The 26,782-nt window shown below is 37.9% G+C and overlaps 1 protein-coding gene across 1 annotated transcript in view; it reads right to left on the bottom strand.

Moving 5' to 3' along the window:
* Nucleotides 1-1,461: 1,461 nt before the first annotated feature.
* Nucleotides 1,462-26,782, bottom strand: part of LOC126821666 (glutamate receptor 2) — a 41,022-nt gene continuing 15,701 nt past the window's right edge. Inside the window, exons 2-6 of the mRNA XM_050550138.2 lie at nt 16,662-16,691; nt 14,556-14,753; nt 5,690-6,044; nt 4,357-5,108; nt 1,462-3,559 (exon numbers count right to left, since the gene is read on the bottom strand). Coding sequence (XP_050406095.2) covers nt 3,467-3,559; nt 4,357-5,108; nt 5,690-6,044; nt 14,556-14,753; nt 16,662-16,691 — 1,428 coding nt within the window. The 3' untranslated portion in view covers nt 1,462-3,466. The remainder of the gene's footprint in view (nt 3,560-4,356; nt 5,109-5,689; nt 6,045-14,555; nt 14,754-16,661; nt 16,692-26,782) is intronic.

Below are 26,782 nucleotides of genomic sequence, written 5' to 3'. Positions count from 1 at the left end.
TACTTAAAAATTGAAGACCCAGAGGCAAGTGCTGCTACCATTAACGATGACTTAAATCGAATCAGAAATTGGGCTGAGACATGGCTGGTAACTTTTAACCCCCTAAAAACAGAGACACTGACTATTACTACTAAACCCCACATAGTTAACCCACCATTATTTATGAACCAGGTACAAATCAAAGAAGTAAGTGAACATAAACATCTAGGTCTTATCTTTCAAACTAACTGTAAATGGAATAATCATATAGATAGCATTGTAAGCAAAGTATCCAAACTAGTAAATTGCCTTCGTTCTCTAAAATATCGATTAAATAGAAAATCTTTAAACATAATATACTCTTCTTTTATCATTCCACACTTTGATTATGCCGACATTATCTGGGATGGGTGCAGTGATTATTTAGCTAACAAACTAGAATCCCTACAATTAGATGCACTGCGCACTATCTGTGGGGCGGTAAGAGGTACTAGCCATGCCTTACTCTATAAAGAGACTGGGTTTGTTCCACTCTCGGAAAGACGTCGACGTCATAAATTAAAATTAATGTACAAAATTACTAACAACCTCGTTCCATCATATCTCTCTGACCTATTAGAACTGTCCTCTACCCCTATCAATTATACCCTTAGAAACAAAGATAAACTAAAGGAAACCAGATGCAGAACCGAAATTTTCTCAGAGTCCTTCATCCCTTCCAGTATACGAGAATGGAACAAACTTAACGTTGAAATTAGAAACTCTCGATCCCTTGCTATCTTTGGAAATTCACTAAATAAATTAGACACCTTCGTGCCATCATATTACTATACTGGGATACGAAAATTACAAATAATCCACTGTAAACTAAGATTATGCTGCTCGAACCTACAAGGCCATAAATTCCTCAGACACGTCGATGATAGCCCTGCTTGCCTCTGTGGTCACAAATTCGAGGATACCGAACACTACTTACTCGTATGCCACTTATATTCAGATGCAAGAAAACGGACAATCCATAACCTTCAACATAATCATAAAACAATCAGTTGTCTGTTGTATGGGTCAACAAAACTTAGTCCAGAGATAAACACACTTATTTTCCAAGAAGTCCAACAATTTATTTCCTTATCAAAAAGATTTAAATCTCCATAAACAACTCTTAAGTCATTCCAAGCCCTGCACTCTGTGTAATCATCTAAGTCTCTATATTATCCATGATGTATCATATATGCTCTATAATTATGTAATTATGTATATATGTATGTATGTATGTATGTAAATATTTATAATGTGTACATGTACCTAAATCAGAGAGAGGGGTCACACATAGGCATAGCCTGTTCCCCAATCCTAATTCAGATTTAATGAATAAAAATATTGTTTAAAAAAAAAAAAGAATAAATCAGACGGGTCAGTACACCTGTATCACACCTGTTTCACATTTGAGGGATAGCTGAAAAAGTATAAAATCCAAGAGGATCAAATTTTTCTAACAGAATTTTATTAAAGATTTAAAAAATGAGTTATCTCAAAAACAAACACATATATTCACACTTAGTCAGTTATATAATCAAACGTTACACAACTCGTCAAAACTTAAACACAAATGATTTGGTAACGCACCAAAATAGAGTCATTTTTCAAAATCATATGAAGATCCCCGGGGAAGAACGATCTAAGTCACTTTTCCAACGAACCCCAGTTAATGGCGCCATCTGGTAGCGAATTGTATAAGCTTTCTGTGGAACAATCAATTTCAGGTAAAAACGATCCGAGTCGCATTGAACCAAGGCCCTTTTGAAATGGCCTCCAGGACAAATACCTCTATTGTACCCTTTATTTGACCTTAAATTGGCTGAAAAGTTGAAGTCAGTTGTTGTACTGGTAATTATGATTCGTATTAAACATCATTTTTAAGTTGTAATTAAACCCACTCGTTGTTCTGGTCGCGTCAAGCATTCTCGTCCAAAAGTATGTTTTGCCTTTTATGCGGAAAGACAAAAATGTGACTTAGATCGTTCTTCCCCTGTACTCTTCATATATCCTGATGATGTCTTTGCAGTAATAAACAGAAATGTTCATTTTCCCGCTGTTCAGCAGAATTTACAGGAATTTCTGAAATGGTTTCTGTTTTTTTTATCAAACAAGATGGCTTTCAACATGTAGACACAACTGAGACGGTGTTTATTTTTTGACGAGGAAACTGTGTAATAATGAAGCACGCAGAATGCTTGTTGACATCCCTGTTAGAGGTTAGTATATCAATGATCCGGTAGTGATACAATATAATCCAGTTGGTGCTGGTGTAACATTAAAAACACCGTGTCACTCCAGCAGATTTTATAAATATAGAAACACATCAATTATCTTAAAAAAACAACAAAAAAATATTATTGATATTCAAATAAAAGGCACGCACGAGGCGCCTGAAAAATGAATAAATATCGAATGGTATGGTCAGGCCATCACCGGTTATCTCCCGTTATCATAGAAAGCAGGAAAATAGATCGCCGACGCCGACGTTAGAAAACTTACAAATTGGTTATTATATAATAAAATATTATCTAGAAGAAAAAAACAGAAGAAGATGAATAGTGGCTTTACAAAATGTTGCACTTTTTAACATATTTGTCAGTTATGATGAATTGCTAACTGCCCGACTTGGCATCAATGTATCATTCTGGCAGTAGGTCGTTTCATCCCGTAACCGTTTCAATCTACATCGTTCTATCCCTCTAATATAGGGCTGGTTAATATATGATTAATCAGTGCTGATGACTAGATCACGATAACGATTCTAAATCGGTACATTTACTAGAAAGTGAAAAAAAGATATGTTGTGAGTGCTATACAATAGTTTCACTATTTCAATCGGTGCCGAATACTATACTAAACAAAATTGAATAAAGCCGGTCGAGGTAGCTGGCGTTTAAGACCCCGGCATATGGCAGTGACAAAACTATTACACACCCAAGACTGGAGGCCCTGTAAATTTGAGACACTAGGCTTCGACATGGCAAGTCGGTAGGTTAATCCAGCGCTGCCTGAACTTGACCGGTAGACCCTAGGTGTTGAAACGCTAGGCTCCAGCCCGCCAAGTCTGTAGGTAAATCCAGCGCTGCCTGACCTTGTCCGGAGGACCCTAGGTGTTGAAACCCTAGGCTCCAGCCCGCCAAATCGGAAGGTTAATCCAGCGCTGCCTGACCTTGGCCTGGGAACCCTATGTGTTTAAACCCTAGCCGTCAGCCTGCCAAGCCCATAGCTTAATCCGGCAGTGATTTCAATAATGACGGTGATAATGTTAATGTAAAAAAACAAACAAACAAACAGTATACCATTGGTATAAAACACCCACTGAACAGACTTGAAAACCCAAACGTAGCCCAAGAGTTTGTCATGAATAAAGGTGCATGTTAGGAATGCTGTGGGCTTGACAGAAGGCGTTTTACACCAACCCAAATTTAAAACATAGACACATATCTTATCATAACTTTGTAACACTATGATCAGTTGGCGATAATGCGGGTTGTAGTGCGTCGTTCCGCTCGGCATCTGCTGGACGATTAACTCGTTCTGGCTGAAAAAAGAAACAAAACAAAGAGAAGAAATTAATTACAAGAGGAACCGGAAGCTAAGTTTCAAAATCTTGGGGGTAACGATTCCGACGTTAGAGTGGTGTCGCTAAATAAGGGACGATGGTATCAGGACTTTCAGGAAAGCCTACGTGCTGCATCATACACATGTTAATATCTGTACTGTACCAAGCCTAAACTTCTAATCCAATTTCGCATGCAGCAGTTGTTGAAAGCAGGTCAAACTGTTTCCTCAAAATCTGTTTATTTCCAAAAGTAAGATAGCCACGCAATGTACATAATCACACACAGCAGCAATGTCTGGGTAGCAGCTTATCCTAACGGAAAATCTGATATTTCGGCAAAGGGGGGGGGGGGTAAATCTGCAACTGAAAATGACGGAATGCTGAATATCGATAGGGTTTGTCCCATAATGACCTTAGTTTGTCGGCCCATCGGAATCTGCATTATTGACAAAGGAATTACCTATTATTGCAAATGTAATGAAATGGGATTTAACGTCCTACTTTTCTGCTCCGACTGCGCTGATGAAGGTGACATATGTAATACAGTGTGCTATGAGGGAAATTTGGCCTGGACATCGGCACTGAAGCTTATTCTTATTTCGAATTCCAACTGTCAAAAGGTCTTTTACGTGCACACCGGTGTGTACACAGAGCCTCGGGGTTTCCCCTGCATCACCGTGTTTAGCGAGCCAGCGTCTTACTCGACAAGTCAACCGGCTCCCGAATTAAGCAGACAATACTGTTTACAAAATACCGTATCCCTATATTATACTTACCCTTTCGGCCCTTTTGAAAACACAGATTTCCACTACAGTTATAAGACAGCCAGCAACCAGACCAATAATAAGAATAATCAACGCACCTCCAAAAGATCCAAGATCTACCTTGAAGAAACTAGGTACATGATACTTATCTCCTACGTTAGAACTAGAATCAATGAAAGACCCCTCACAGGTTCCACTAAACCATCTCTCTTCCAACATCTGCAAAGCACCGTTTTCTCTAAGACGCATGATGGCCATGTCAAAAGCTTTCGAGTGTTTCCATCCTGGTCGGTATGCAAAAGCATAATTACCGGTCATTGTTAAGTCTCCCGCGTAGTAAAGGTCACAGGGTTTCTTCCTTGTGTGATACTTTGCCATGGCCGACTCCATGATGAAGGCGTAAGGGACACTGGACCTGGATAGCCTTACTTTTGCAATACCGTCACGAACAGAATTCACAAGTAAGTCTCGGTTTTCGTCTACCGCTTGCCAAATATTTTTCAAGTAAGGGATATTAGCCGCCTTAAAGTACTGTTCGGTTGATCCACCGTTCAACATACCAAACATGACCTCATCCTGCTTATTGAGGTCTTCCAGACTCTTTATCCCTCCAAATGATGCTTGTATATCTGACGCATCAGGACTGTGTCTTAACAGATTGGTGAGACTGGCAATGTACGTGGCAACAAATATAATTACGAATATCCACCAGAAAATGACAACCGTTCTACCGCCCATAGAGCGAGGGGTCCTGGCACCAAATCCTGAAACACCAAATTTCATTTAGATGTTAATATAATATAATTTTTAGGTCGACCTTTTTTTTACACCGAACAAACTATTAAAATTATTTCAGCAGTTCAAAGATGTTTTATACGGACCCATTTATGCGAGTGTATTATATTGCCACTCTGTCCGTCAGTTCGTCAACAACTGACTTGCTTGTGAACGCAGTAGAGAGGCTACATTTTTAAAAATTTAGGATCAGAAGAGGACGAACCTTTCAATAGGCGCTGTTAGTGCGAAGCGAAATGGGGTTTAACATCCTACTAATACACCCTGCAGTGTGCTATGAGGGAGATTTTGCTCGAACAGAGGCACTACGACCGACTCGTATTTCAAAATCGAACTGTCAAGGGTCAATGTGTTCACGGGACCTCGGTTTTTCGTCCCATCCCGACCAGGACTTCCCTCCTGCATAAGGCCAGAAAATGGCGACGAACTGAGAGCGAACACCCAGGAACTCCTACTTGGACAAGTGAGAAACACACTGGACAATAACATCAAGAAACTTTATCGACCAACACTGAATCGCCATGGTTACACTAGATATATAAGCACAAACCTTGTAATGCCCACGAGCTGATGATGAACCAGAACGAATTCATGCAATTAAATGTTTCTCCCTCTCTCAGTGTCGCCTCTCCGTCGTGAGCTAGCCTCCTCCATTCATACGGGTTACTATGGGCGATACCGTAAAGAATGGTGCTCGTGATGAAGAAGGCAACTAGCGACATCAACCAGACACTCTGTTCTAGTGGAGAAAAAAGGCGAGATACCCGCTCTAAATAGTTCGTCTGAATGCCATCTGGTTTGCGCATGACAATAACATGGCCGAAGTTTTGAATGGTAGGAGAGAATTCAACAACACTTCGTCGAGTAGACGTCACTGTTAAAGCAGCAGCAGCGACATCGGCTTTCTGAAAGATAAAAATAAAAAATAAAAAATTTCAAATTACAATAAGTCAAATTCTGGTGAGGATTACAACCACCCAAGAATCGGGGATGGGGCGTATTAATATTTCATACGTTGTTTTTTTCTTATATGGTTAGGTCCGTTAACCATGTACGCGAATGGTGCCTATTTCGCAGTTATTGTCTATGTTTCAGAATTCTACTCGCGATACCACATAGTGAGATAGTAGCTGATATTTTATTGAATATTTTATATTCGGGCCCAGCATATCCTCTCTACTACACTAATTTGGGGTCCACTCACGTGGTTCTCAGGAATTCAAATTATCTCCCCTTGATCGTAGCGTGATTCTACAAACCAATCAAAAACAGTTTGCATGCCAGTCCTGGCGTTATTGTTTAGCTTCACCACAATAATTTTAGTTGCAATAAAACATGAGTTACTTCCCTTCGCCCAGTCGATTGGTCGAAAAGAATAGCGCAAGTATCACTCGCGGATAATTTAACGAGTTACTTCCTTCCACCAATGGTCGAAAAGAATAGCGCAAGTATCACGGGCGAATAATTTGACGATGTTCCCCTCTAATGGACCCATGGATTAAAATGGTACTCTATGTTGCTCCTGTTTGCTCACCACACTTTTAATATCTAAGGTTTTAGTGTTTTCCGAAAATCTATCAGGATTATCGCCCTTATTGCGTCTTTCTTGTTAATCATTGTTTTGTTTTTCATTTTGAGTGAAACCTATATCATTACAGGCCTGGAACAGTACAACGCAGTGGGCGCTTACAATTAGCCCCTGGGTCCATTCACTTGATGTGATATTTGTTGTTTATTTCTTGCAACGTCCGTGTACCTTTGGCTGTGGTGGGCGATTCTGCACTGTTGTGATCACGTGACATTTTGACTTTCTCTGATTGGTCACTTTACAATGAACTATAGTTTTTTAAGAGTCAATCCGTGAGAAAACCATGCAAAACCCTGCAAAACATTTTGACTCAAAATATTGAGAAAAATCGCATTTCTCCTCCATGGCAGCCATCTTGGATTTGAGGTTGGACACCAAGCTAAAATCAACCGTGTCTGTTTTGCTAGAGCGGGTGGCGGTACCTTCGAAATATTTTCCATCCGAAATGCCGTGATATATAGAGCATTTAGAGCACTTTATAAGTGTTGAGGCCTCCTAGAATCCTTTCAGTGAATATCAGTTTATTGTCAGAAATCCAGAAATCGGCAATCTTCTCATCAAAGATTCGCTATGTTGTAGACTAGCGCCGGTGGATTTTATTGTTGATATTGTTAGGACATATACTCGCCTTAAAATACATACCCCCGATTTCGACCCACCCCCTGCTGCAGACGAGATATAGCCCCTCACTGATTGGGTACATTTCACTATGCGAAAAGTGGTATCCAGAAAACGCCCCCCAGCGGCTAAAGACTGTGATATTGGGTCGGTCTTTCATGTTGGGTTTTAGGGGCCGACCCCCACTATCCATCCACAATTGGACATAATCACTAACCTGATGCTTTTAGTAGAATTTGATAGCTGAAAAATGACAAATTTTCACCGAAAATTCGCCAAAAATGGCTAAAAATCGACATAGGGCCATATCTAAGAGGGGGTTAATATTTGGGGTCGGCCATTTTGGTTTTTTGCATGTTGGGATGGGGTGACTTTATGACCTGAGTAAGAATGAATTTGGCCGACCCCCACCTTATCACTTTCTGCATGGTTTTCTGGCGGACCAACACTTAACTATTATTCTCTTTTATAATGAAATTCCAAACTATCACAAATTACTTTTATATTCAGGTAAACTCAAACATTGTAATGCCTCCACCAAAGAACAACAGGAAGCAGAATCTCTTTCAGAAGCCAGGCATGGCCAGAGGATACTTAAATGAAACGTACAATGCTGTTCCTGCTGGAGAAGACTTGTTAAAGAAAAAACTTTGCCACGGTTGGATTGAGAAACTAAGAAAGAATATGGTCACCTATCGTGTTTGTTACTGGAATGGGTGTGGTATATTGGACGATGGAGAATCCTACAACGTGTCCAAGTATGTCCTTGCCACAGATCTGGTTACTTCGGAGTTGGTTTTGTGCTAGCCATACTATCATTGTAAATTGGACCTATATATTGAGTAAGAGTAGTGATATTATAAAGGTTTTAATTACTTATCTGATGTATCATTTAGAGCTTTTCAACAGCTACATTTTGCTGGAAAATTTCATTGAAATTGACCAAGTATTAAGAAAGTTACAACTGTGTTTGGCGATAATTAATCACGCATAATCAATTAATTAATTCATTAAATCAATTATCTAATTAATTAATGGAAACCTGGAAACAAGGAAATAGTCAGACTGGTTCCTTAAAATCTGTTTGTTTAAAACGATATGAACACCAACAAAGGTTTTGCCTAATCCCATTGAGAACTCATAAACCTAAAACTACTTCAGCATCCGTACAAACCAATGATCATGCTACCATCAGCGATATGGAAATACTTCTATCAAAACTCCTTGACAACCACGATCTGGAAATACTACTATCAAAACTCCTTAATAACCACGATAGAAGTTCTTGTTGCCAAGAAAAATGGAGAGAAATCAAACAGAACGTTGCTGGAAAATATTGGACAACATGACGAATCCATGAAAACTCAAACTGTTGATCCAGTTATGTATAGATTATTAGCTGTGAGACTGAAAGTTCCAAACTACTATTGGATGTCAAGCAGCTACACCTAAGAGCACAGATGTTTCAGTACACGCCACGCCACAATTAATCAGTACATCTGTTCCAGCTGTACCAAAATGCATGGAAGCCTTTGTTCAAGTTGCACCGCTATTGATCAGTACCTCTGTTCAAGCTGTACCGGACTATATGAAAGCCTTTGTTCAAGCTGTGCCATAATTAAACAGTGCCTCTGTTTAAGCTGTACCGGAATATACTGAAGCCTTTGTGCAAGCCCAAACAACAAACGATGTCAAAGATCTGTCGTCACAGGTTCCAGCTCCGACTACCACTCACATGCAAGATGTGTCTGGTCTTAAAGAAGCTTTTGCTAAAACTTCACCAACATCAAAAGATTCCGCGGTTCCTGCATCGTCCGTCAGAGATCTACATCATCAGACAATGGGGCTAGCTCCTTAAAAACAGATATAAGAAGTCAAGCAAAATGGGCCTTCAAATCAGCAGCTGGCGAAGCACCACCAATTTCTGGCGTGATTGATTTCCAAAGTGTCTTTAGGTTCAACTTACTGCGGTTTGAAAATTATTTAGGTACACTTCATGGAAGGACTTTCGACATACAAAATAGGATACAATACAGCTGCCCAGAACCAATGATGAATATAGCTTTGGCAAACAAAATACGCAAAACAAGATTGGATTTTATACTTGGTGTTGAACAAACAGTTCAACTAACTAATTTAGCAGTTTTGTTGGATCCAGCGTATTTTGTCAAGAATCCAGAGGCAGAAAGTCACCTCCAAGAAGGTGATGGCATCGTAGAGGAAAATCTTTTGAACGTCAGTTTGAAAGAATACGTTGACATCGCCAGGCTGCTTTATATTGACAGCGTTGGGAATTTCGGCATGAACCACGATGTCATGATGGACATGTTCAGACACGATTCAAGATATTCGCCTTTCTTACCATCTAGATATGAAGCTTCGAGTGATTTACCCGAAGACTTGGATTCTATTTTTGTACTCTCCATCCGATCAAAGGACATTGTGTTTCATAAGGACGAATCGCTTAAAGATATTGGACGAGGTAGCTAGGGCGTGGTGTATCTAGGACGCTTGCTCAAAACCTCACAGCAGATTGCTGTAAAGGATTTCCTCAACGAAAGAATCTGCTGGGAATCGGTGGAACATGCAGCTCGGATTGTAGCTCTGTTACACGGAAAAGACGCAACACTTACATTTCATGGGATCCTGGCATAAAATAAATCATCGACGAGAATGACTTTTCACTGGTGCAAGAGTTTTTCGGATCAGGGAGCATCGAAACCATCTTGAAACACCATGGTGATCTGTCAGCGAAATCGTTGATAACGATTTGCATAAATATCAGCAAGAAGCCATTCAACATCCACAGATGTCACGTTATGCACAATGATTTAAAAGCCGACAACATCCTGGTGGATCTCGATGGGTTCTATGTTCGTTTCTTTGACTTCGGGATGTCCAAATTCAGGAAAGGCTTGGGGTTTACTGTCAGCCCCGACTATAATAAATTATTATGTCTTAGTTCTAAGTTTTGACTCCCGAAGCCCGTGAAAACTGCCACACGACCCCACAGTCAGACGTCTTCAGTTTGTTTTTTTTTTATTTGGTCAAATTATGGCCCAGGCTAAAGTCGTCCCCTCTCTGGAAAGCCTGTACCAACGTCCGGGCTCTGTCCAGACCAAGATTACCACGCGTCATAGCTACTTTAGAAGAATTACAATCCAATCTGCAGTCTAAATTATATTCTAGTTAAAGTGTATATGTAATTGAACATTGTTGCTAAACCGCTACATGCATAAATGAAAATCAAATTTCTGATTTTATTAAGGCATTGCCGTAGTTTTATCATCATGTTTCGAAATTATCTTAGTTGTTGGTAATACAATAAATTTATTATGACTAATTACCATACAGAATGAAAAGTATTTTCTGGCTCTCTGATAAACTTGTGTTTTGTATTTTTAAATGTGTATATTGTCGTATAAACAGTGAAGTATACTCTATGTTTTCTTCTGTTTACTGCTTGATCCACTTGGTTGATGGCAATTGTGGAACACTTTTTGTAGAATTCTTCTCTTGAAATTAATGATGGCATTATATTGTATTAAGTAATATCTTTGGCAAGTTATTAGATTCACATATATGTAGTAGTTGTACTTAAATTAACTAAGTGAATGAGTGACAGATGGTTACATAAAAAAGAGTTATAATTTGGTAAACATTAGCTGGTTTTGTGGGAATAAGAATATCATGTATTACATGTGATAGGAAATTTACGATTGCATCATTCAGCTTGTTTAACCAATCTCTATACCTATTTACATCATATTTGAGCAATTAGATAATTCAAGGTCCAAAACCCAAAGCTACAAAACTATCATACTTGCGAGAATTTGCTAGACAGCAGACAGGTTCTGGAAGGGAAAATATGTAACAGATAAAAGAGAGTATGTTTCACATGTTGAATGTGGGGAGTTGTCTAAGCGTATTTTCCACATCTAACCAGCGACTGCAGTATTTTCCACATCTAACCAGCGACTGCATAGTACTAGGCATGGTACTACTATTGCTAATTACAAAAAAGGGCCGTATACGTTGCTCTATTTAATTCAGCCAGAATCAGCTACATATAAATAAATTGGATTATGTCGCGATATGAAAGAAAACACTTGAACTTGAACAAAAACTTTTCCATGATATACAGTAGTAATGTAGGCCTATACTTTTTCCGCCAATAGGAAGTAATTCTAGATTATCTGAAAATAGTGTTAACGTTATAGTTTTGTATCTTTTATGTACAATTTAAGTACGGTTAACCGATTGTTTTGTATCTTGTATATACAATTTAAGTAAGGTTAGCCGATAGTTTTGTATGTATAATTTAAGTACGTTTAGCAGCTAAAGGTACCATTATACCAAGTCAGCTACGGTAAAAAGATAGCTTCTTCATTTTTATTGTGTCGCTCATTCAGTGGTCGATAATCCCAACATCACCGGCTTTGTTTAAGACAAAGGACCAGTTGCTTCCTTGGATTATTCTGGTTACAGTGCAAAATAGATTGATATCAAGAATTTTGTTTGCATGGTTAATTAACTGCATATGGAAGATTTGTGTTTCTCAAAACGATCTACTACACCACGTGAGCCATAACGATAGGAACTCTTTTCAAACCAACTGTCTCGTGTTGTTTATACACAGGTGTTGGGTCATGCATCAGTGTATATCGGTAGTGGTACTTTTAGAATAATCTACAGGTGAATTCTATTTTAAAAAATATATAATATAGTTGGTAAGAAATAATGTGCATTCGTGGTAGGACTGAATATTGCGATACGGATAGAAATATCCACAATAATTATATCACCATTATTTAAACAGTATAGTACTTCAAGCAAGGACAGACAAAACGAGGTGGTGGTGGTGGGTGTGTGTGGGGGGGGGGAGGTGGTGGTGGTGGGTGGATGTTTGGGGGGGGGGGGAGGTGACAGATATATACTCGAGGAAATAGAGATGCCCCACTCCCCCACCTCCCATTGAACAAAGAAAAAAAACCTCCGATCCACGAAAACAAGAACAACAATTTTTATACGCATACATTTCCACGTGGACATATTATGCAGTCGGAGCTTTACAAGTTGAAATTTCTATCCGATGTTGACGCCACTGAATATTTGTTTACTTTCCAAAGATTTTGGATGTGTTGGACTTTGGCACATATTAGACCGTAACTTCCTCGATGATAGTCCCAGATTGTACAAAAATCGCTTTTTGATACGCTAATATTTGTCACAATTTTTATTCGATTTTAAATACGGTTTAAATATATGTCCATTACGGGTTGATTTTGGTGCAAATCGGACTTCCGTTCCGGCGTTATGTCCCCTTTTCAGTACGATCAAAACCATTTCCGTAAAACAAACTTAAAAATACGATTCGGGAAGAATGGGCAGAAATGAGCTTAGAAGAGATAAGAAATTCTATTTCTGTGGATAGGGCGCTTACGAGTTATAATTTTTGACACCCTATTTTTCAAAATTAACTCTCGATTATCAAGAGTGAATGTCTGGGGGCATGAGATACCTGCTTACACCCCGTCGCCACTTATTTTTAAGATGTTACATTTGCCAGGTAGAACTGAAAACCTCCAATGGTAGCTAAATACGACTATATAACATAGGTTTTATGGCTGAAAAGAGGTTATGCCTAATGTGTTTCACAAAACACTTAAAGTTACAATTTCATATTTTTTAAGAAAGTCAAAACATAATTATTTCTATGCCTTTTGCTCAATAGGTTGTCAACTCACTATTATACGATCATAGGTTATCTTTCTCACACTTAAAAATCATTGACACAGGAAATAATATCACAATTACCTCCCTTGTTTTCCTATTCCCCGCCATGGAATAGCTATGTTAAAACGTTTGAATTTGTAGTTGAAAATGATATTTTTGCCAATTTCTCAACTGGCAATAGTGAATTATAGGATTAATAGGATTATTCTTTAACAAGGTAGGACTGTTTAAAGATACCATCTATTTTAGGGCTTTATTTTAATACATTTTAAAAATATAACTTAAAAATATGAAATTGTAACTTTAACTAATATGCATGTAATTATTCTTTGAATGGCATTTAGTAATTGGAACATAATCAAATAACACACTATTTATGGAATAACAATTGCTATTGTTTATTTCACTGCGACGTTCCAATAAGATTTCAATATGCATGTACATTAGGAGCGCGTAGCGAGTTTTAGTTGCGGTGCGGCGGGATCGGGGTACACACAGCTAGTTAATATTTGTTAAAGGGCAATATTGGTGCCAGTCATTATCACATATATGATAGAACTGGTTAAACACGTTCCAAATATACTTTTAACACAGAGATCATTGCTACGATAGCAGTGTTATTAAGACTTCAAGAAAGGGAAGTGACGAACGCAAAAGGAAAACACGAGTTATCCTTCTATATAACTGACTGATGTGACGAGTGATAACAGATACACGGGCGAATTTCTGCTCACTAATAATTCCTTCGAAGACCAAAAATTGATATATGAGACTGTGGGAGGATATCTGACAATTCAAAAAAATCTCTGTGTTAAAATTATATTTGGAACGTGTTTAACCAGTTCTATCGCATATATGTGATATAATGACTGGCACCAATATTGTCCTTTAAATCTGCTGTCGTAAAGAGCGATGCAAAAGAGTTGTTACTTTTTTTAAATATAGGATAACATTTTTTGCTACTAATATTTAGACAATTTGCGTAAGGGAATTACTGACAATCCAAAATAAAATTTATTTGAACAATTTGGGGCTTAGAAAAATTATTATGCTGTGCGTAAAGATACATTGTGCTTGGAGAATATATAATTATATAACCGCATAGCAATAATTTGTTTGCAAACCGCGCCATTTTGTCGGCATTCATCTCCATTCTGGGGAGTTGGGTGGTCGAATGGTTAGCACGTGCGCGTTGTATCATAAGGTCTGTCATTGATTCAGCTGGCATGGTTTCGATTCGCCGGATGTACGTGACAAATAATAGGGTCGCCTGTGCAATCTCGTGGGTTTTCTCCGGCTCCTCCGATTTCCTACCACTGCTAAAGACCCCTGCGCGCAACAAATTATTGAAAATAAATTGAACCATGTGTTAGTCCCGAAATGACCTAGTTTGTGTCGAGTGGACGTTAAACCCCCCCTCTCTCTCTCTCTCTCTCTCTCTCTCTCTCTCTCTCTCTCTCGTTAGCCAACCTACCCCTAACATGACCTCTCCAATCATCCCAGTGAACGATCCATCATCATTTTGGGCTCCAAACGTATTGTCATCAACCAGACTAATTTTAAAATCAAACTTTGTAAATTTCGCCACTTCATCCAAAACATCCTTGATGAAACCAGTGTATGGATTGCTGGTATTCTCTTTACTTGGTGGTGCTTGTAGGTAAGGTGTATTCTGAAATAAAACATGATTAATAAGATGTATGAAGGAGAAAATGAAATGAAATGAAATGGGGTTTAACGTCCTACTGTTTTGCTCCTAAACTGGGCTATGAGGGAAATTTTGCCCGGGCAGCGGCGCTACGGCCAACTCTTATATTGAATTCCAGCTGCCATTTTACGTGCACGCCAATTTGTACACGGGACCTCGGTTTTTTGTCCCATCCGAACGACTAGACAGCTGTCCTTGTCAGGCCCTCCGTCCTGCATCACTGACAAGGGGTCACCACGCCGGAAAATCTGGATGAACTTTCTCGGCCAATGCAGGGATCGAACACCCGATCGCCAGGCTAGCGAGCCAGCGTCTTACCCACTTAGCCACGTGATCCCCATATGAAGGAGAAAGGATGGTGGATGTGGATAATGAATGGTGTAGAAAGGACCGTGGATAATGAATGGTAGAGAAAGGACCGTGGATAATGAATGATGGAGAAAGGACGGTGGATAATGAAATGTGGAGAAAGGACGGTGGATAATAAATGATGGAGAAAGGACGGTGGGTAATGAAATGTGGAGAAAGGACCGTGGATAATGAATGATGGAGAAAGGACGGTGGATAATGAATGATGGAGAAAGGACGGCGGGATTGTGTTTGGATTTCTTATTCACAAATTAGGTTGTTCATTTAAAATTGATTTATAACGATGTTATATTCAGAAAAATAATAATTTGTATTATTCCGAATTCTTTTATGGCCATGGCATTTCAATTGGTGAATTCAATTTACAATTATAGTAAACCTCTCCCAGGTGCTAGACATATTCCCTTGTCATTAAATATGAAAAATGTTATTTTCCGGCTCATTTTAAAAGTTAATAACTTATCACATCTGTTTGACACTTATTCACTAGAATGCCTCAATCTTTCTCCATCGTACACATATAATTTAAAAGTAACGATTTTTTTTTTTATGGAGTTTGGCAGAAGAAATGATTTTTGTTTGTCAAGGTGTGATTTGTTTTAACAGGTCTGAGTAGGTAATGATTAAAAGGGAGCTATGTGGTAGAATAATAAATTAAGTACAATACAGACTATTATTAAGTAAATCATTAGCACTACCTTTCGACATATTATATGAAGAAAGTCTTGTATCTTAAAAATGTTAAACCCCGGGGGAGGGGGGGGGGGGTCATCCGAGCCATCCTTAGTCCCCTCGTAAATTATAATAGTGTAAAAGTTGAATCCTATAAAAATAATATTTGTTCAAAAATGGTTCACTTTCGGTCAGTGTTCATACAGTTGTGATGGAAAGGGGAGGGGGTGGGTAGTGGAGAGGGGAGGGATTGATAGAAAGGGGAGGGCTGCAGATTCCGGTTCCGGTCGGTTATGGAAGTAAAACATTCCAAAAGCCGTATTAGAGACCAGAAAGGTTAGGCAGGGTGAGGGGGGGCAGGTGACCCTAAATAAGAATTATCCGATACATGAATTTTCCATATGTAAATGACCCTCCCAACCGCTTTGATATCCTTTCCAACAGATCTGATCTCCTTCCCAACCGACTTGATCTCCTTCCCAAACGACTTAATCACCTTCTCAACTTTCCTAAACACCTTCCTAAACGGCCTGATCGCTCAACCTGCCTATTCTCCACAACCAATCCGACCTCCTTCCCAATCAACGAGATCTACCCAACCGACCCGAACGGACAGATCTTCCAAACCGGTCTGATCTCATTCCTAACCGGTCTAATTTCATTCCTAACCCGTCTGATTTTCCCAACCTGGCTGATCCCTCCTCTAACTGGCCTGTTCCCTGCAACCTGTCAGATCTCATTCCCAACCACCCTGATTCCCAAATAGACAGCATCGTCCATAACAGTCTGTACAAGATGAAATATATTACAGGATGTTTAAACTTAACGTACCTCAATGGATGTAACTAGTATTGTCTCTGCCTGAAAAATAAAATCATATTCACAAATTAAATATTACAAAGGACGAAATGAATATCAATTTATCAATTTACAAAATTAATCAGAAATTTAAAAAATAATGATCTGCGCTTCTAAAACAAAACCTTGACTACACCAACTTCCAGTTTTATTCGATATTTGAACTTGATTGAATACATTGCCCGTTTCCATAACAACAGGATTGACATTTATAAATGAAATGATTTAGGTTTTTTGTCCCATTCGATCGATTCGGGCAAGTTTTAAAGCCTCCGACGTCAGAAATTTTGATGACGTTATATCATAATGGATGATTTGTGTTGACGAGTCTTGTCATTTTTTTAAATTATATTTCTGTATTACAGAGAATCTGAGAGTATGAACAAGGAAATAATCAGAAAGAACCATTTAGCGCGCAGAGAACTATCAACATTGGGAAAAGATCTCTGTGCTGAATGACCGCCATATTCAAGAATTAGAATATTACTTTATGATGTGGCTCTAATTCAAAGAATATACAATCATTTTCAATTTTATTAAATAGAAGCTGAATAAATACTTTTCTAAATTGTCGAGATTTAGTTTTTTCGACTAAAATCGTCGATTTGGGAATTAAAATGTCGGTCAACTAACTTCGTGTGTGATATCAAGTTTCGTATGCAGGAAGATAGACTTGGCCAAGGAATTAATATACTTACATGTTTACATTATATAGATAATGAAACAAGAAACATACTATTAATAATGACAGGAATATGTTCTGGAATTCTGACAATAGATGGATTCTGTAGAACTAATTTATTCCTTATTAACACCATCTAATTAGTGAAGGCAGAGTCACACTAACAAAAGTCTTAAAGGAGCTAAATCGCTAATATTTTGGACCTAGAAATTGATACAAATGGGTAGCAACGCGTATAATAATGCAATATGAATATATAAACTGATTTACATTTCTGTTGTTACTGTAATTTCAAATCAATTATGTTCGGCGAAGTAGCCAGAAGTCTCAATCAAACGACAATCTCTAGCGCCTGGTTATTCCAGTCTACATAGATACTATCTATTGCGCATACTCTCCAGATAAGAATATGGCGTCACCGTTTGACATGACTTGTGAAATATGTCTAGCTTCGTTCTTCGAGTCCATTGTTACAAATGGCGCTGAAACGAATTATGGTACACGATTCGTGTACCAGTAGTAAAATGTTCATTTTGTCCTAAATATTGGATATGAGAAGCCCATCTTTTCCCGGTAAGATCACAACATATGTTGATTTAAATTGACAAATAATTCAAATTTTCAATGTCGAAGACTTTGGATGATATTGAGTTAGAGACTTAGCTACTTTAAAGGTAATGAAACACGGAATATGCTATTAACAATGACAGATATATATGTTCTGTATTTCTGATAATGGATGAATGCTACAGAACTAATCTATTACTTAACACTAACTTAATATAAGTTGTGGCAGGGTCACAACAGTAGAGGTCTTAACGATACATTAGAAAAGAGCTAAATCCTTATTTTTCTGGTTTTAAATGTTATATGTATTATTATTTAGTATTCAGATGATAAGGTCATATAACCAAACTTCTAGACCAATGAACGGTTGAAATATTAAAGGCCATATTTAACTATGTAATAGTATCTTTAAAAGATAAACTCCCTTTTTCTCCACGCATATTTTAATGGTCTGTACGGGCTGACTTTACCATTTATATGACAAAGAGTTTTCCCTAGAGAAAAATATATAAAAAAACTTTCTCTCCTTGCATATTTAAAATAAATCTGTATCATATAGGACAAATTTTACTATTCACATAAAAGGGATTTTCCCCAGAGAAGATATAAAACTTGGTTCTTTTCTTTTATGTTTAAAAAGATGTATAACCTATTCAACACGTACATGTGAAAGGGATTTGTTATATTTATTTTTTTTATTTTTATTTATTAACAATATTTATTCAGAAACTGAGGGGGTTGGGGAACAGGCAAATCCTATATAAACCCCTCTTCCGGTAAAATATTTAGTAAAATCCAGCAACCTGGGTCTGTTATATAAAGGATCTAAACCTGTTTGATTTGGGTCAAATTAAAATATGGTACTGAGATGAATTATACAATCTCCACTGAACGTGAGAGAGAGAAATGGGGTTTAACGTCAACTCAACACAAACTAGGTCATTTTGTGACTAACATATGGTTTAATTTTATTTCCATAATTCGCTTTCGCGTAGGGGTCTTTAGCAGTGGGAGGAAACCCGGGGACCCGGAGAAAACCCAAGAGGTTGAACAGGCGACCCTACTCCTTGTCACGTACAACCGGGGAATCGAAACCACGCCAGTTGACTCAATGACAGCGCGCATGTGCTAATCACCCCCACCTCCTCGATTGAACGTTATACATTAACCACTATTATCTCAATAAGCTACAGCAGTCGGTAGGTAATAAAAATATCAATGTGAAAAGATATACCATATAACAAATCACTGACTGATTCATAGTATCATGTTTTAAACACTTCTAAATTCCAGAAAATAAACCTATTTGGTTAATGTAGTGGTGCTCAAAGGGGCGCATGTGGGGGTGGGGCGTATTTGGGGGGGGGGGCGTATGTGGGGGGGGCGTAGGTCCCGAAATGACTTACTCTTTCTCTGTCCATCTATTCTAATCTCACCTTTTTCATATAAATTGCAAGAATTTTTATTTTAAAGAAGAAGTTTCCATTCTTTGTTAAATAGAATAAAAGAAGAAAAGATATCGATAACAATATTTAAAAAAGGTTAAAAAAAAAAAAAAAAATCTTCACCTTTAAGTTATGGAAACCAGATGATTTCTGATCTAATTCAATTAATACACAGTTTTTACCAAACTAATTAAAATCAAATGTGAATTTCGTTTCGCTTTATTTCTTTAAGCAGTTTAAAATGCAATACTATAAATACTGAACGGGGTCCGACAGAGACAGAGAGAGAAATGGGGTTTAAAGTCCACTTGATACAAACTAGGTCACTTCGGGACTAACATAAAGTTCAATTTTATTTCAATATTTCACTTGTGCGTAGGGGTCTTTAGCAGTGGGAGGAAATCGAAGGACCAGGAGAAAACCCACGAAGTTGGACAGGAATAATGAACAATTTTTGGACTGGTATTTTTAGAGATTCACCATTCACAATATTGTAGTTTGAAACTGATTCTATATCGATAAAATTACGCATAGGGTCTTTAAGTTAGATTGAGGCATTCAAAGATTATAGATTTTTGATTTTTATTATGTTATATTTCCGCTTTTAAAAGGGTCATTTATCATCATCTATGAACAAAAGTTGACCTATAATGACCTCCAACTCAATACTTTCCATAAAATTCCAAGTTAAAAACACGAATTAGAAATTTAGACTCATTTTCGTCTCTATTTTAAGGTTCCATATAATAGAGCCATACACCCTTTGTTCTGGAATATCGTCGTTTTTAATGGCGCCATTTATCAGCTGAACCGAAATAGGTCAATATAATTTCTTACCTGACAAACTTCAAAAATTATTCCAAAATAGCAAGTACTTATTATCAATTAAAGGATGAAGATCTCTATGAATTATATGCTTTCTGTGAGAATTATTGGAACTATCTGATAGATGATTAAACTAGCGGTTCATCTACTGGTTTAAAAGGTTAATATCGATAGTCACGATATTATAATAGTTATAACTTATTGTTAAAGGGGCTTTCACACGAAATAGAGAGAGAGAGAGAGAGAGAGAGATTTGAATCAGGACGGAATAAATACACGTACAGTAATTATTTAATTTCAGAGTAAACCCTATTTCTAGGTTCTATCCTTTTTTTGATTACCTTTTTAACCACGAACTGAGTCCAAAAAAATCCTAAATATACTGTTTGAAAGACATTTAGTAATCGGACACATCAAACACAGATGGAAGGAAAATAATTACAATGTTTTAGTCAAAGCCACCATGATTCTTTTGTCATATGATCAGTTATCTTGACTAAATATAGTGCTAGAAAACGACAAGAGAATCGGATCATATATACAGTACACTTAATTGTTTATTCTAATAGTTGTAAATCATTAAATATAAAAAAATCGAACAACGAAAACTGAGACCATCAAGAGAGAGAGAGAGAGAGAGAGAGAGAGAGAGAGAGAGAGATGCGGTTTAACGTCCACTCGAGACAAACTAGGTTATTTTGGGACTAACTTATGGTTCAATTTTATTTCAATAATTCGCTTGCGTGAGGGGTCTTCAGCAGTGGGAGGAAACCGGAGGACCCGGAGAAAACCCACGAGTATGAACAGGCGAACCTATTCCTTGGCACGTACAACTGGGGAATCGAAACCCAGAGAAAACCCACGAGGGCTGACACCCGACCCTACAAACATGCATCGATGACAGATAAATTAACGATCAATGTATTGTAATTCTATATACGACATTTCACTTGTTCGTGGGGCTCTTAATCAAAGGCCACAAAATCGATTATTGATAACGGGTGGAAAATCGATAATCGATGACGTTAAACGAAATTAGAACAAAGGCTTTCCGGGTTTCATAAAAAGTGGACCCACCATAAATGACGTTATCAAGGATTTTGCCATCAAAAAATCTAGAAATATATTTAATTTTTGATATCAACGCATGCACGTTTTGCATCTTTTGAAGGATAAAAAATTAGTTTACGGTTTTGAATTACATTTATATATGGGGAGCAGCATAATATTTTTCTCCCAACCTCGGGCCTTCTTCACAAAAAATAAAATAGTTTAATAATTGAGACCACTCATTGGCAATAAGCTCAAATATGTACTGGAAGTCAACTTGTACTGGAAAATTAACTTGTACTGGAATTTAACTTGTACTGGAATATAACTTGTACTGGAATATAACTTGTACTGGAATTTTAATTTGTACTTTAATTTAACTTGTACTGGAATTTGATTTTGTACTGGAGTTTTAACTTGTGCTGGAATTTTAACTTGTGCTGGAATTTTAACTTGTACTGTGATGTTTAGTCACTGGCAATTGTCTCCCTTTAACATATTATAATAAATACAAATAGATACACATAATCTGTTATATATATATATTTATGTATATGTGTGTGTGTGTGGAAGGTGGGGGGGGGGCTGGCACCCTTATCTTTTCTAGAAGTCTGAGTCCTGATCTGATATTCAGTTACGGGTGACTGTATCTTTAATATAACAAATACGTATAATCTGTTTGAGACAATATAAATCTATGTCGACCGCGCTACATACTAAAGCCGTAATTATAACCAACCAACAACTTAGAATTAGGTCTAAACGAGATCAAAAGCCATGACCTCTTCTTGGATTTTCTGAACGTGACATCTAATTTCATTATTGGTCGAAAACACATAAATCCTTTAAGGACAGATGTAATTTTGCATTTTTTATTGGATGTTAATTGAATTTCTATTGGTAGTTTTTCTCTCTGGTGATTGTTACTTGAGTTTTTATTGGTCGGTTTTTAGGCTGATGACTTACTGTTTCTTCACCATCGTTATTGTTTCAATGTAAATTACTTTTCTGTTTCCTTTGGGGAGAGATTGGTAATTGTTACTCATTATTTATTCAACGGTTGGATGTATTCCCCGTGTTTCATGACTTAATACTTGTAGATATCTCAATCTACTTCTCGTACAGTTCTATTTTATAGGTTAGGGCTAAATGATAAGACCAGCACAATTTTTCGTCATTGATCACGAGATGTTAACAGGGCTAGCGCTAATCCTAACCCTAGCCCTAACACTGGACCCAGCCCCAATGTTTATCCCTAAACCTAACCTACAATCGTACCCTAACCTTATTTACATCTCAACGACCTTGACAAAAATTGAGCCGGCCTTAACAAATAGATGTATCCTATTTTATGGGTTAAGGAAACACGTCTTCAGTAACGAGTCACGGATATTCAGTGAGTAGGGGGATTAGACACTCACAAGGAAATGAAATGAAATGGGGTTTAACGTCCTACTGTTCTGCTCCGACTGGGCTAATGAAGACGGACACTCACAAACGGTCCAGGATTCCATCATCTTTACTACCTCGATTGATGTAAAAATGTTGGACTTTAAACTCCCATTTAAAGAACTAAATCTGCCCATTTCAGGTCTTTTAGCTTTAAATATTATATAAATTGTTATCGGTGCGTTTCGTGTGTCGTAATTTCGATCAGATGTTTTTACGTGGCAAGGAGCAGTGTCGACGGCCTAACACTGCGGGATTTTTTCGGGATCTAGTTTCCTCCCATTGGTTTCTTCCCTCTGCTAAAGATCCTTGAATTATTAAAAAGAAAATGTAACGTGTTCTTTAAGATCATAAAGACTGTGATCGGGTCAAATACAATTTTAAAAAAAACCAGTTTAAACAAGATATGATTCTTTTGAACTGAATGTATTATTTTCTCTAGTTGGGGGGGGGGGGGGGGGTGGTGAATGGTCTAACATGTACACTTTAGGTCATTGAAGCTCTCTCTCTCTCTCTATCTCTCTCTATATCTCTCTCTCTCTCTCTATCTATCTCTCTCTCTCTCTCTCTCTCTCTCTCTCTCTCTGTGAATACAGAATGTATAAATAACTATGAGATATCTTATATAACATAGTTGTATATCTAATCTAATAATAACATCTATTAGTATCCACTTCTTTCTCTTACTCTAACATTCCTGGCATCCAATTTACCATAATAACTGTCGACACCACATGTATCAATATACAGCTCTAAACATCATCCAACCCAACCAGATAAACGGTTTAATTACACATGATATAATTATATAGAATACACGTCATAAAAGATGACGTCGCCAGAAATAATCTTCTAGGTATATTCCATATAAATACATTCTGATTAAAACAAAGATCTCATTTCGTTTCGTTTTTTTATAGTTCAAAATTTCCCTTTATTTGTCTGGAAGAGTTGTTATATAACCCGCGTTCTGCATAATGTGATGAATTAGTCAGTCAAACTGTCTGTTACGGCGAATTTCGGCGTAAGGTGCACGGAACTGTTGGTAACCCACTGGAAACATCAACGCTGGTTGGTTAAACAAATGTCTAACGTCATAGGGTCAAAAGCCACTCTTAGGACCTCTGACGCGATCTTCCACTACAACTGGTCAGATCTTCATGTAGTAGAGGCCATCGAAAGTATATAAAAAAAACGAAACGAAATTTAATCTGTAAGTAGTATCTGTGGCTTTCTGGCCATATTTTTACCAAGGAGAGTTGACGCCTTTGTTCTATTCAATAGATTGAATAGGGTATTGTTATCCGAACAATGGGGATATGAATATAGATGAATAGGTATTGTTATAATGAACTCTTGTTTATCCTTTGACCTCGTTTGACTTCTGTTACGAGGTTAGCTGGAGGTCACGCATTGATTATTGGGGGGGGGGGGGTGAGAGGGGGCGTGGGGTTGCCCCTTTATAGACAGCCGCGTCGGGGTTCGTGCTGAGGTCAGGTCGTGTGTGGTCTAGCGTTAAGGGCTAATGTTAAGATCGACCATTGATTGGATTGCGATTGTTTATCCGGGGTTGGTTACCCCCTCCCCCTTCCACTCAGTTACCAGCCCCCCCCCCCCCCCCCCCACACACCTGAGATAATTTTACTTGCGAGGAACCACCCCCCTGGATGTGATAGGTTTCGGAAAGGCGGGTTTGTACGCCAATATATACACGGGCCTCAGTTTTTCGTCGTAGCCGGACGAGGGCGAGGCCAGACAATCGCGACGAAGTTATTCGGCCAATGCAGGGATTAAACGTGCGACCTGCAGGCTAGCGAACCGGCGACTTAACCACATAGAGGCTCCTTGATAAAGGACCGAGTAGCAGACGATATGGCACGCGTGACTGACCCCCTTGTGAATGGTTGTAACGGCAAAGTGAACATACACTTCTCAATGGATGCAATCAACCATGAATTTACACAGATAATAGTATTATCTGTATATTATAAATGTTTTCTGGCAATATCAACCAAAATTTAACGTTAAATTTAACATATACATATATCTCAATTTTTATGTATAAAAAGACGGAATCAGATTAAAAGCAAAGACCATTTACTCAACACAAGTTAAATCTAAATATACTAAACCATTATCAATAAATAAATGGTGAAATAGAGAGATGAAACGGAAAACTGCCGCATATTCAATTTGAGCAATAAAATAAGCGGTAACCCTAGATTACCGAGAATGCATTGCACATACAAGACGATGTTGTCTTTAATCACTGATTATTTATCATAAATATCGAAGCCCAATAAATTCTCGAATTTTACATTCCCAAGTCTTTTTCCGTGGGTTTTTATCTTAGAATCTTTATCAACTTGATAAAGGTACGCGCCAAACGCTCACTAACGCTGGGAGATTTAGACAATCACAGCGTGCTACCTTTCACGTTACTCGCGCAGCCAACACTAATCGTCGCAGTTGCCAATTAGAGAAACCTTACATTTTTGATTTTTGTCTTAATAACGAGTAATTGCTCCACCAATCCTCAGACATTCAGCAATTCGTCGTGGCATGCTCCTAATGAACCGTCCAATCACGATTTGGGGAAATCTGACCCACTCATCTTGCAGTGCCACGGCCAATTCTTGCCGTGTTGTTGGTTGACGTTGACGCCGACGAACACGTCTTCCGATCAAATTAAACGTAGTACACTAAAGTAAAGATACCATAAACAGGAAATCTTATGCAAGAATCGATAGGAAAGCAAACATGGATAGGATAAGCCAGCAGGCGAGAGTTTTCATCAACCCATCCTTGAAGTGTCAAATTTGACAATGAACCCCTCCCCCCGTGGTTCTGTTGGGGTGATAAGTTCTTCATCTGTGAACATACTCTTAGAGCATGTCCATGACTATTTATCATATCACAACTGCATAGGTATTTTCATTGCAATATCCCCTACTTTTTTGAAGAGTATAACGGCTTTTCATTCAAATCAAAATAAAGAATCTTCACTGGGTAGTTTTGTTCTCGAATATTGAAATCTCTTGAACGCATCTTTACATACTGCAATTACATTACCCCCCCCCCCCCCCCCCCCCCCGCCAAAAAAAAAATCAAAAAGTTGAAAAACAACTTTAATCCACACAAAACAAGGACTATTACCTTCTCAAGAAAATTAAACCGCACTCTTACACTCTTTGCTGTGCTGGAGCTGGGTTAACTGATAGCAAAAGACTTAAGAATTAGTAATCGTAATGGGGCTGTTCATACTAATTATTCCGTTATAAAAGGACTGATTTGTGTCAGAAGTTTAAAATATCTAGAATCAATATACTGGGCTTTAATGTCGCCTATTATTCGACTACGTGGGAACGTTCTCCGAAATGAGTGTACTACAAAAACCAAGGTCCTGTACCTTGAAAACGTAAATCTTGATGTCCTTAGAACTATCACTGGATTAGTGAGAGCTACATCTTATAACCTATCGTAATTGCATCAGGGTTCACTTCGATTAAAATGAGACGGTGGCCCCATAAACTAACCCTGTTTTACGAAATGGCGAATTAGAAATTCTCGTTTGCAATTGTCGAAATCATTCATTTATTTGGACATTTATTGTTTTAAAGAAAGAATTCATACTTTATTTTTTTTTTATTTTGGGGAATATTTTATACTTCTTGCCCAAGAATATTTTTTAGACAAAACAAATGTTCAAATTGTGGAACCTTTGAAAACTAGTAGATGTCATTTAAATTTGCCCCCCCCCCCGGTCCCGCTCTTCACATGCGCACACACCACAAACACCACCAACACCCCATCACAGACTTTAACATCAACACGAATAATATCTTTTCATGTTGTTTTATTATAAAATGTATATATTCCCCCCTACGGTCGTTTTTTTAAATTATGCATACCAATCTTACTCACCTTTATCTCAAAATTGATGATTAGAACGCTCCAGTACACATGTAATGGTGAAAAGACAGACAACCAGCACGAATAATACCTTTTCATGTTTTTTATTACAAATGTATATATTTCTTCCACGGTCGTTTATTTTTAAAAATATGCATACCAAC

Source organism: Patella vulgata, chromosome 5 (assembly GCF_932274485.2).
Source record: "Patella vulgata chromosome 5, xgPatVulg1.2, whole genome shotgun sequence".
In the NCBI taxonomy this organism is placed as follows: Eukaryota; Metazoa; Mollusca; class Gastropoda; family Patellidae; genus Patella; species Patella vulgata.
The sequence above is the reverse complement of the archived record's forward strand: the minus strand, read 5'-3'. Positions and strand labels throughout refer to the sequence as shown.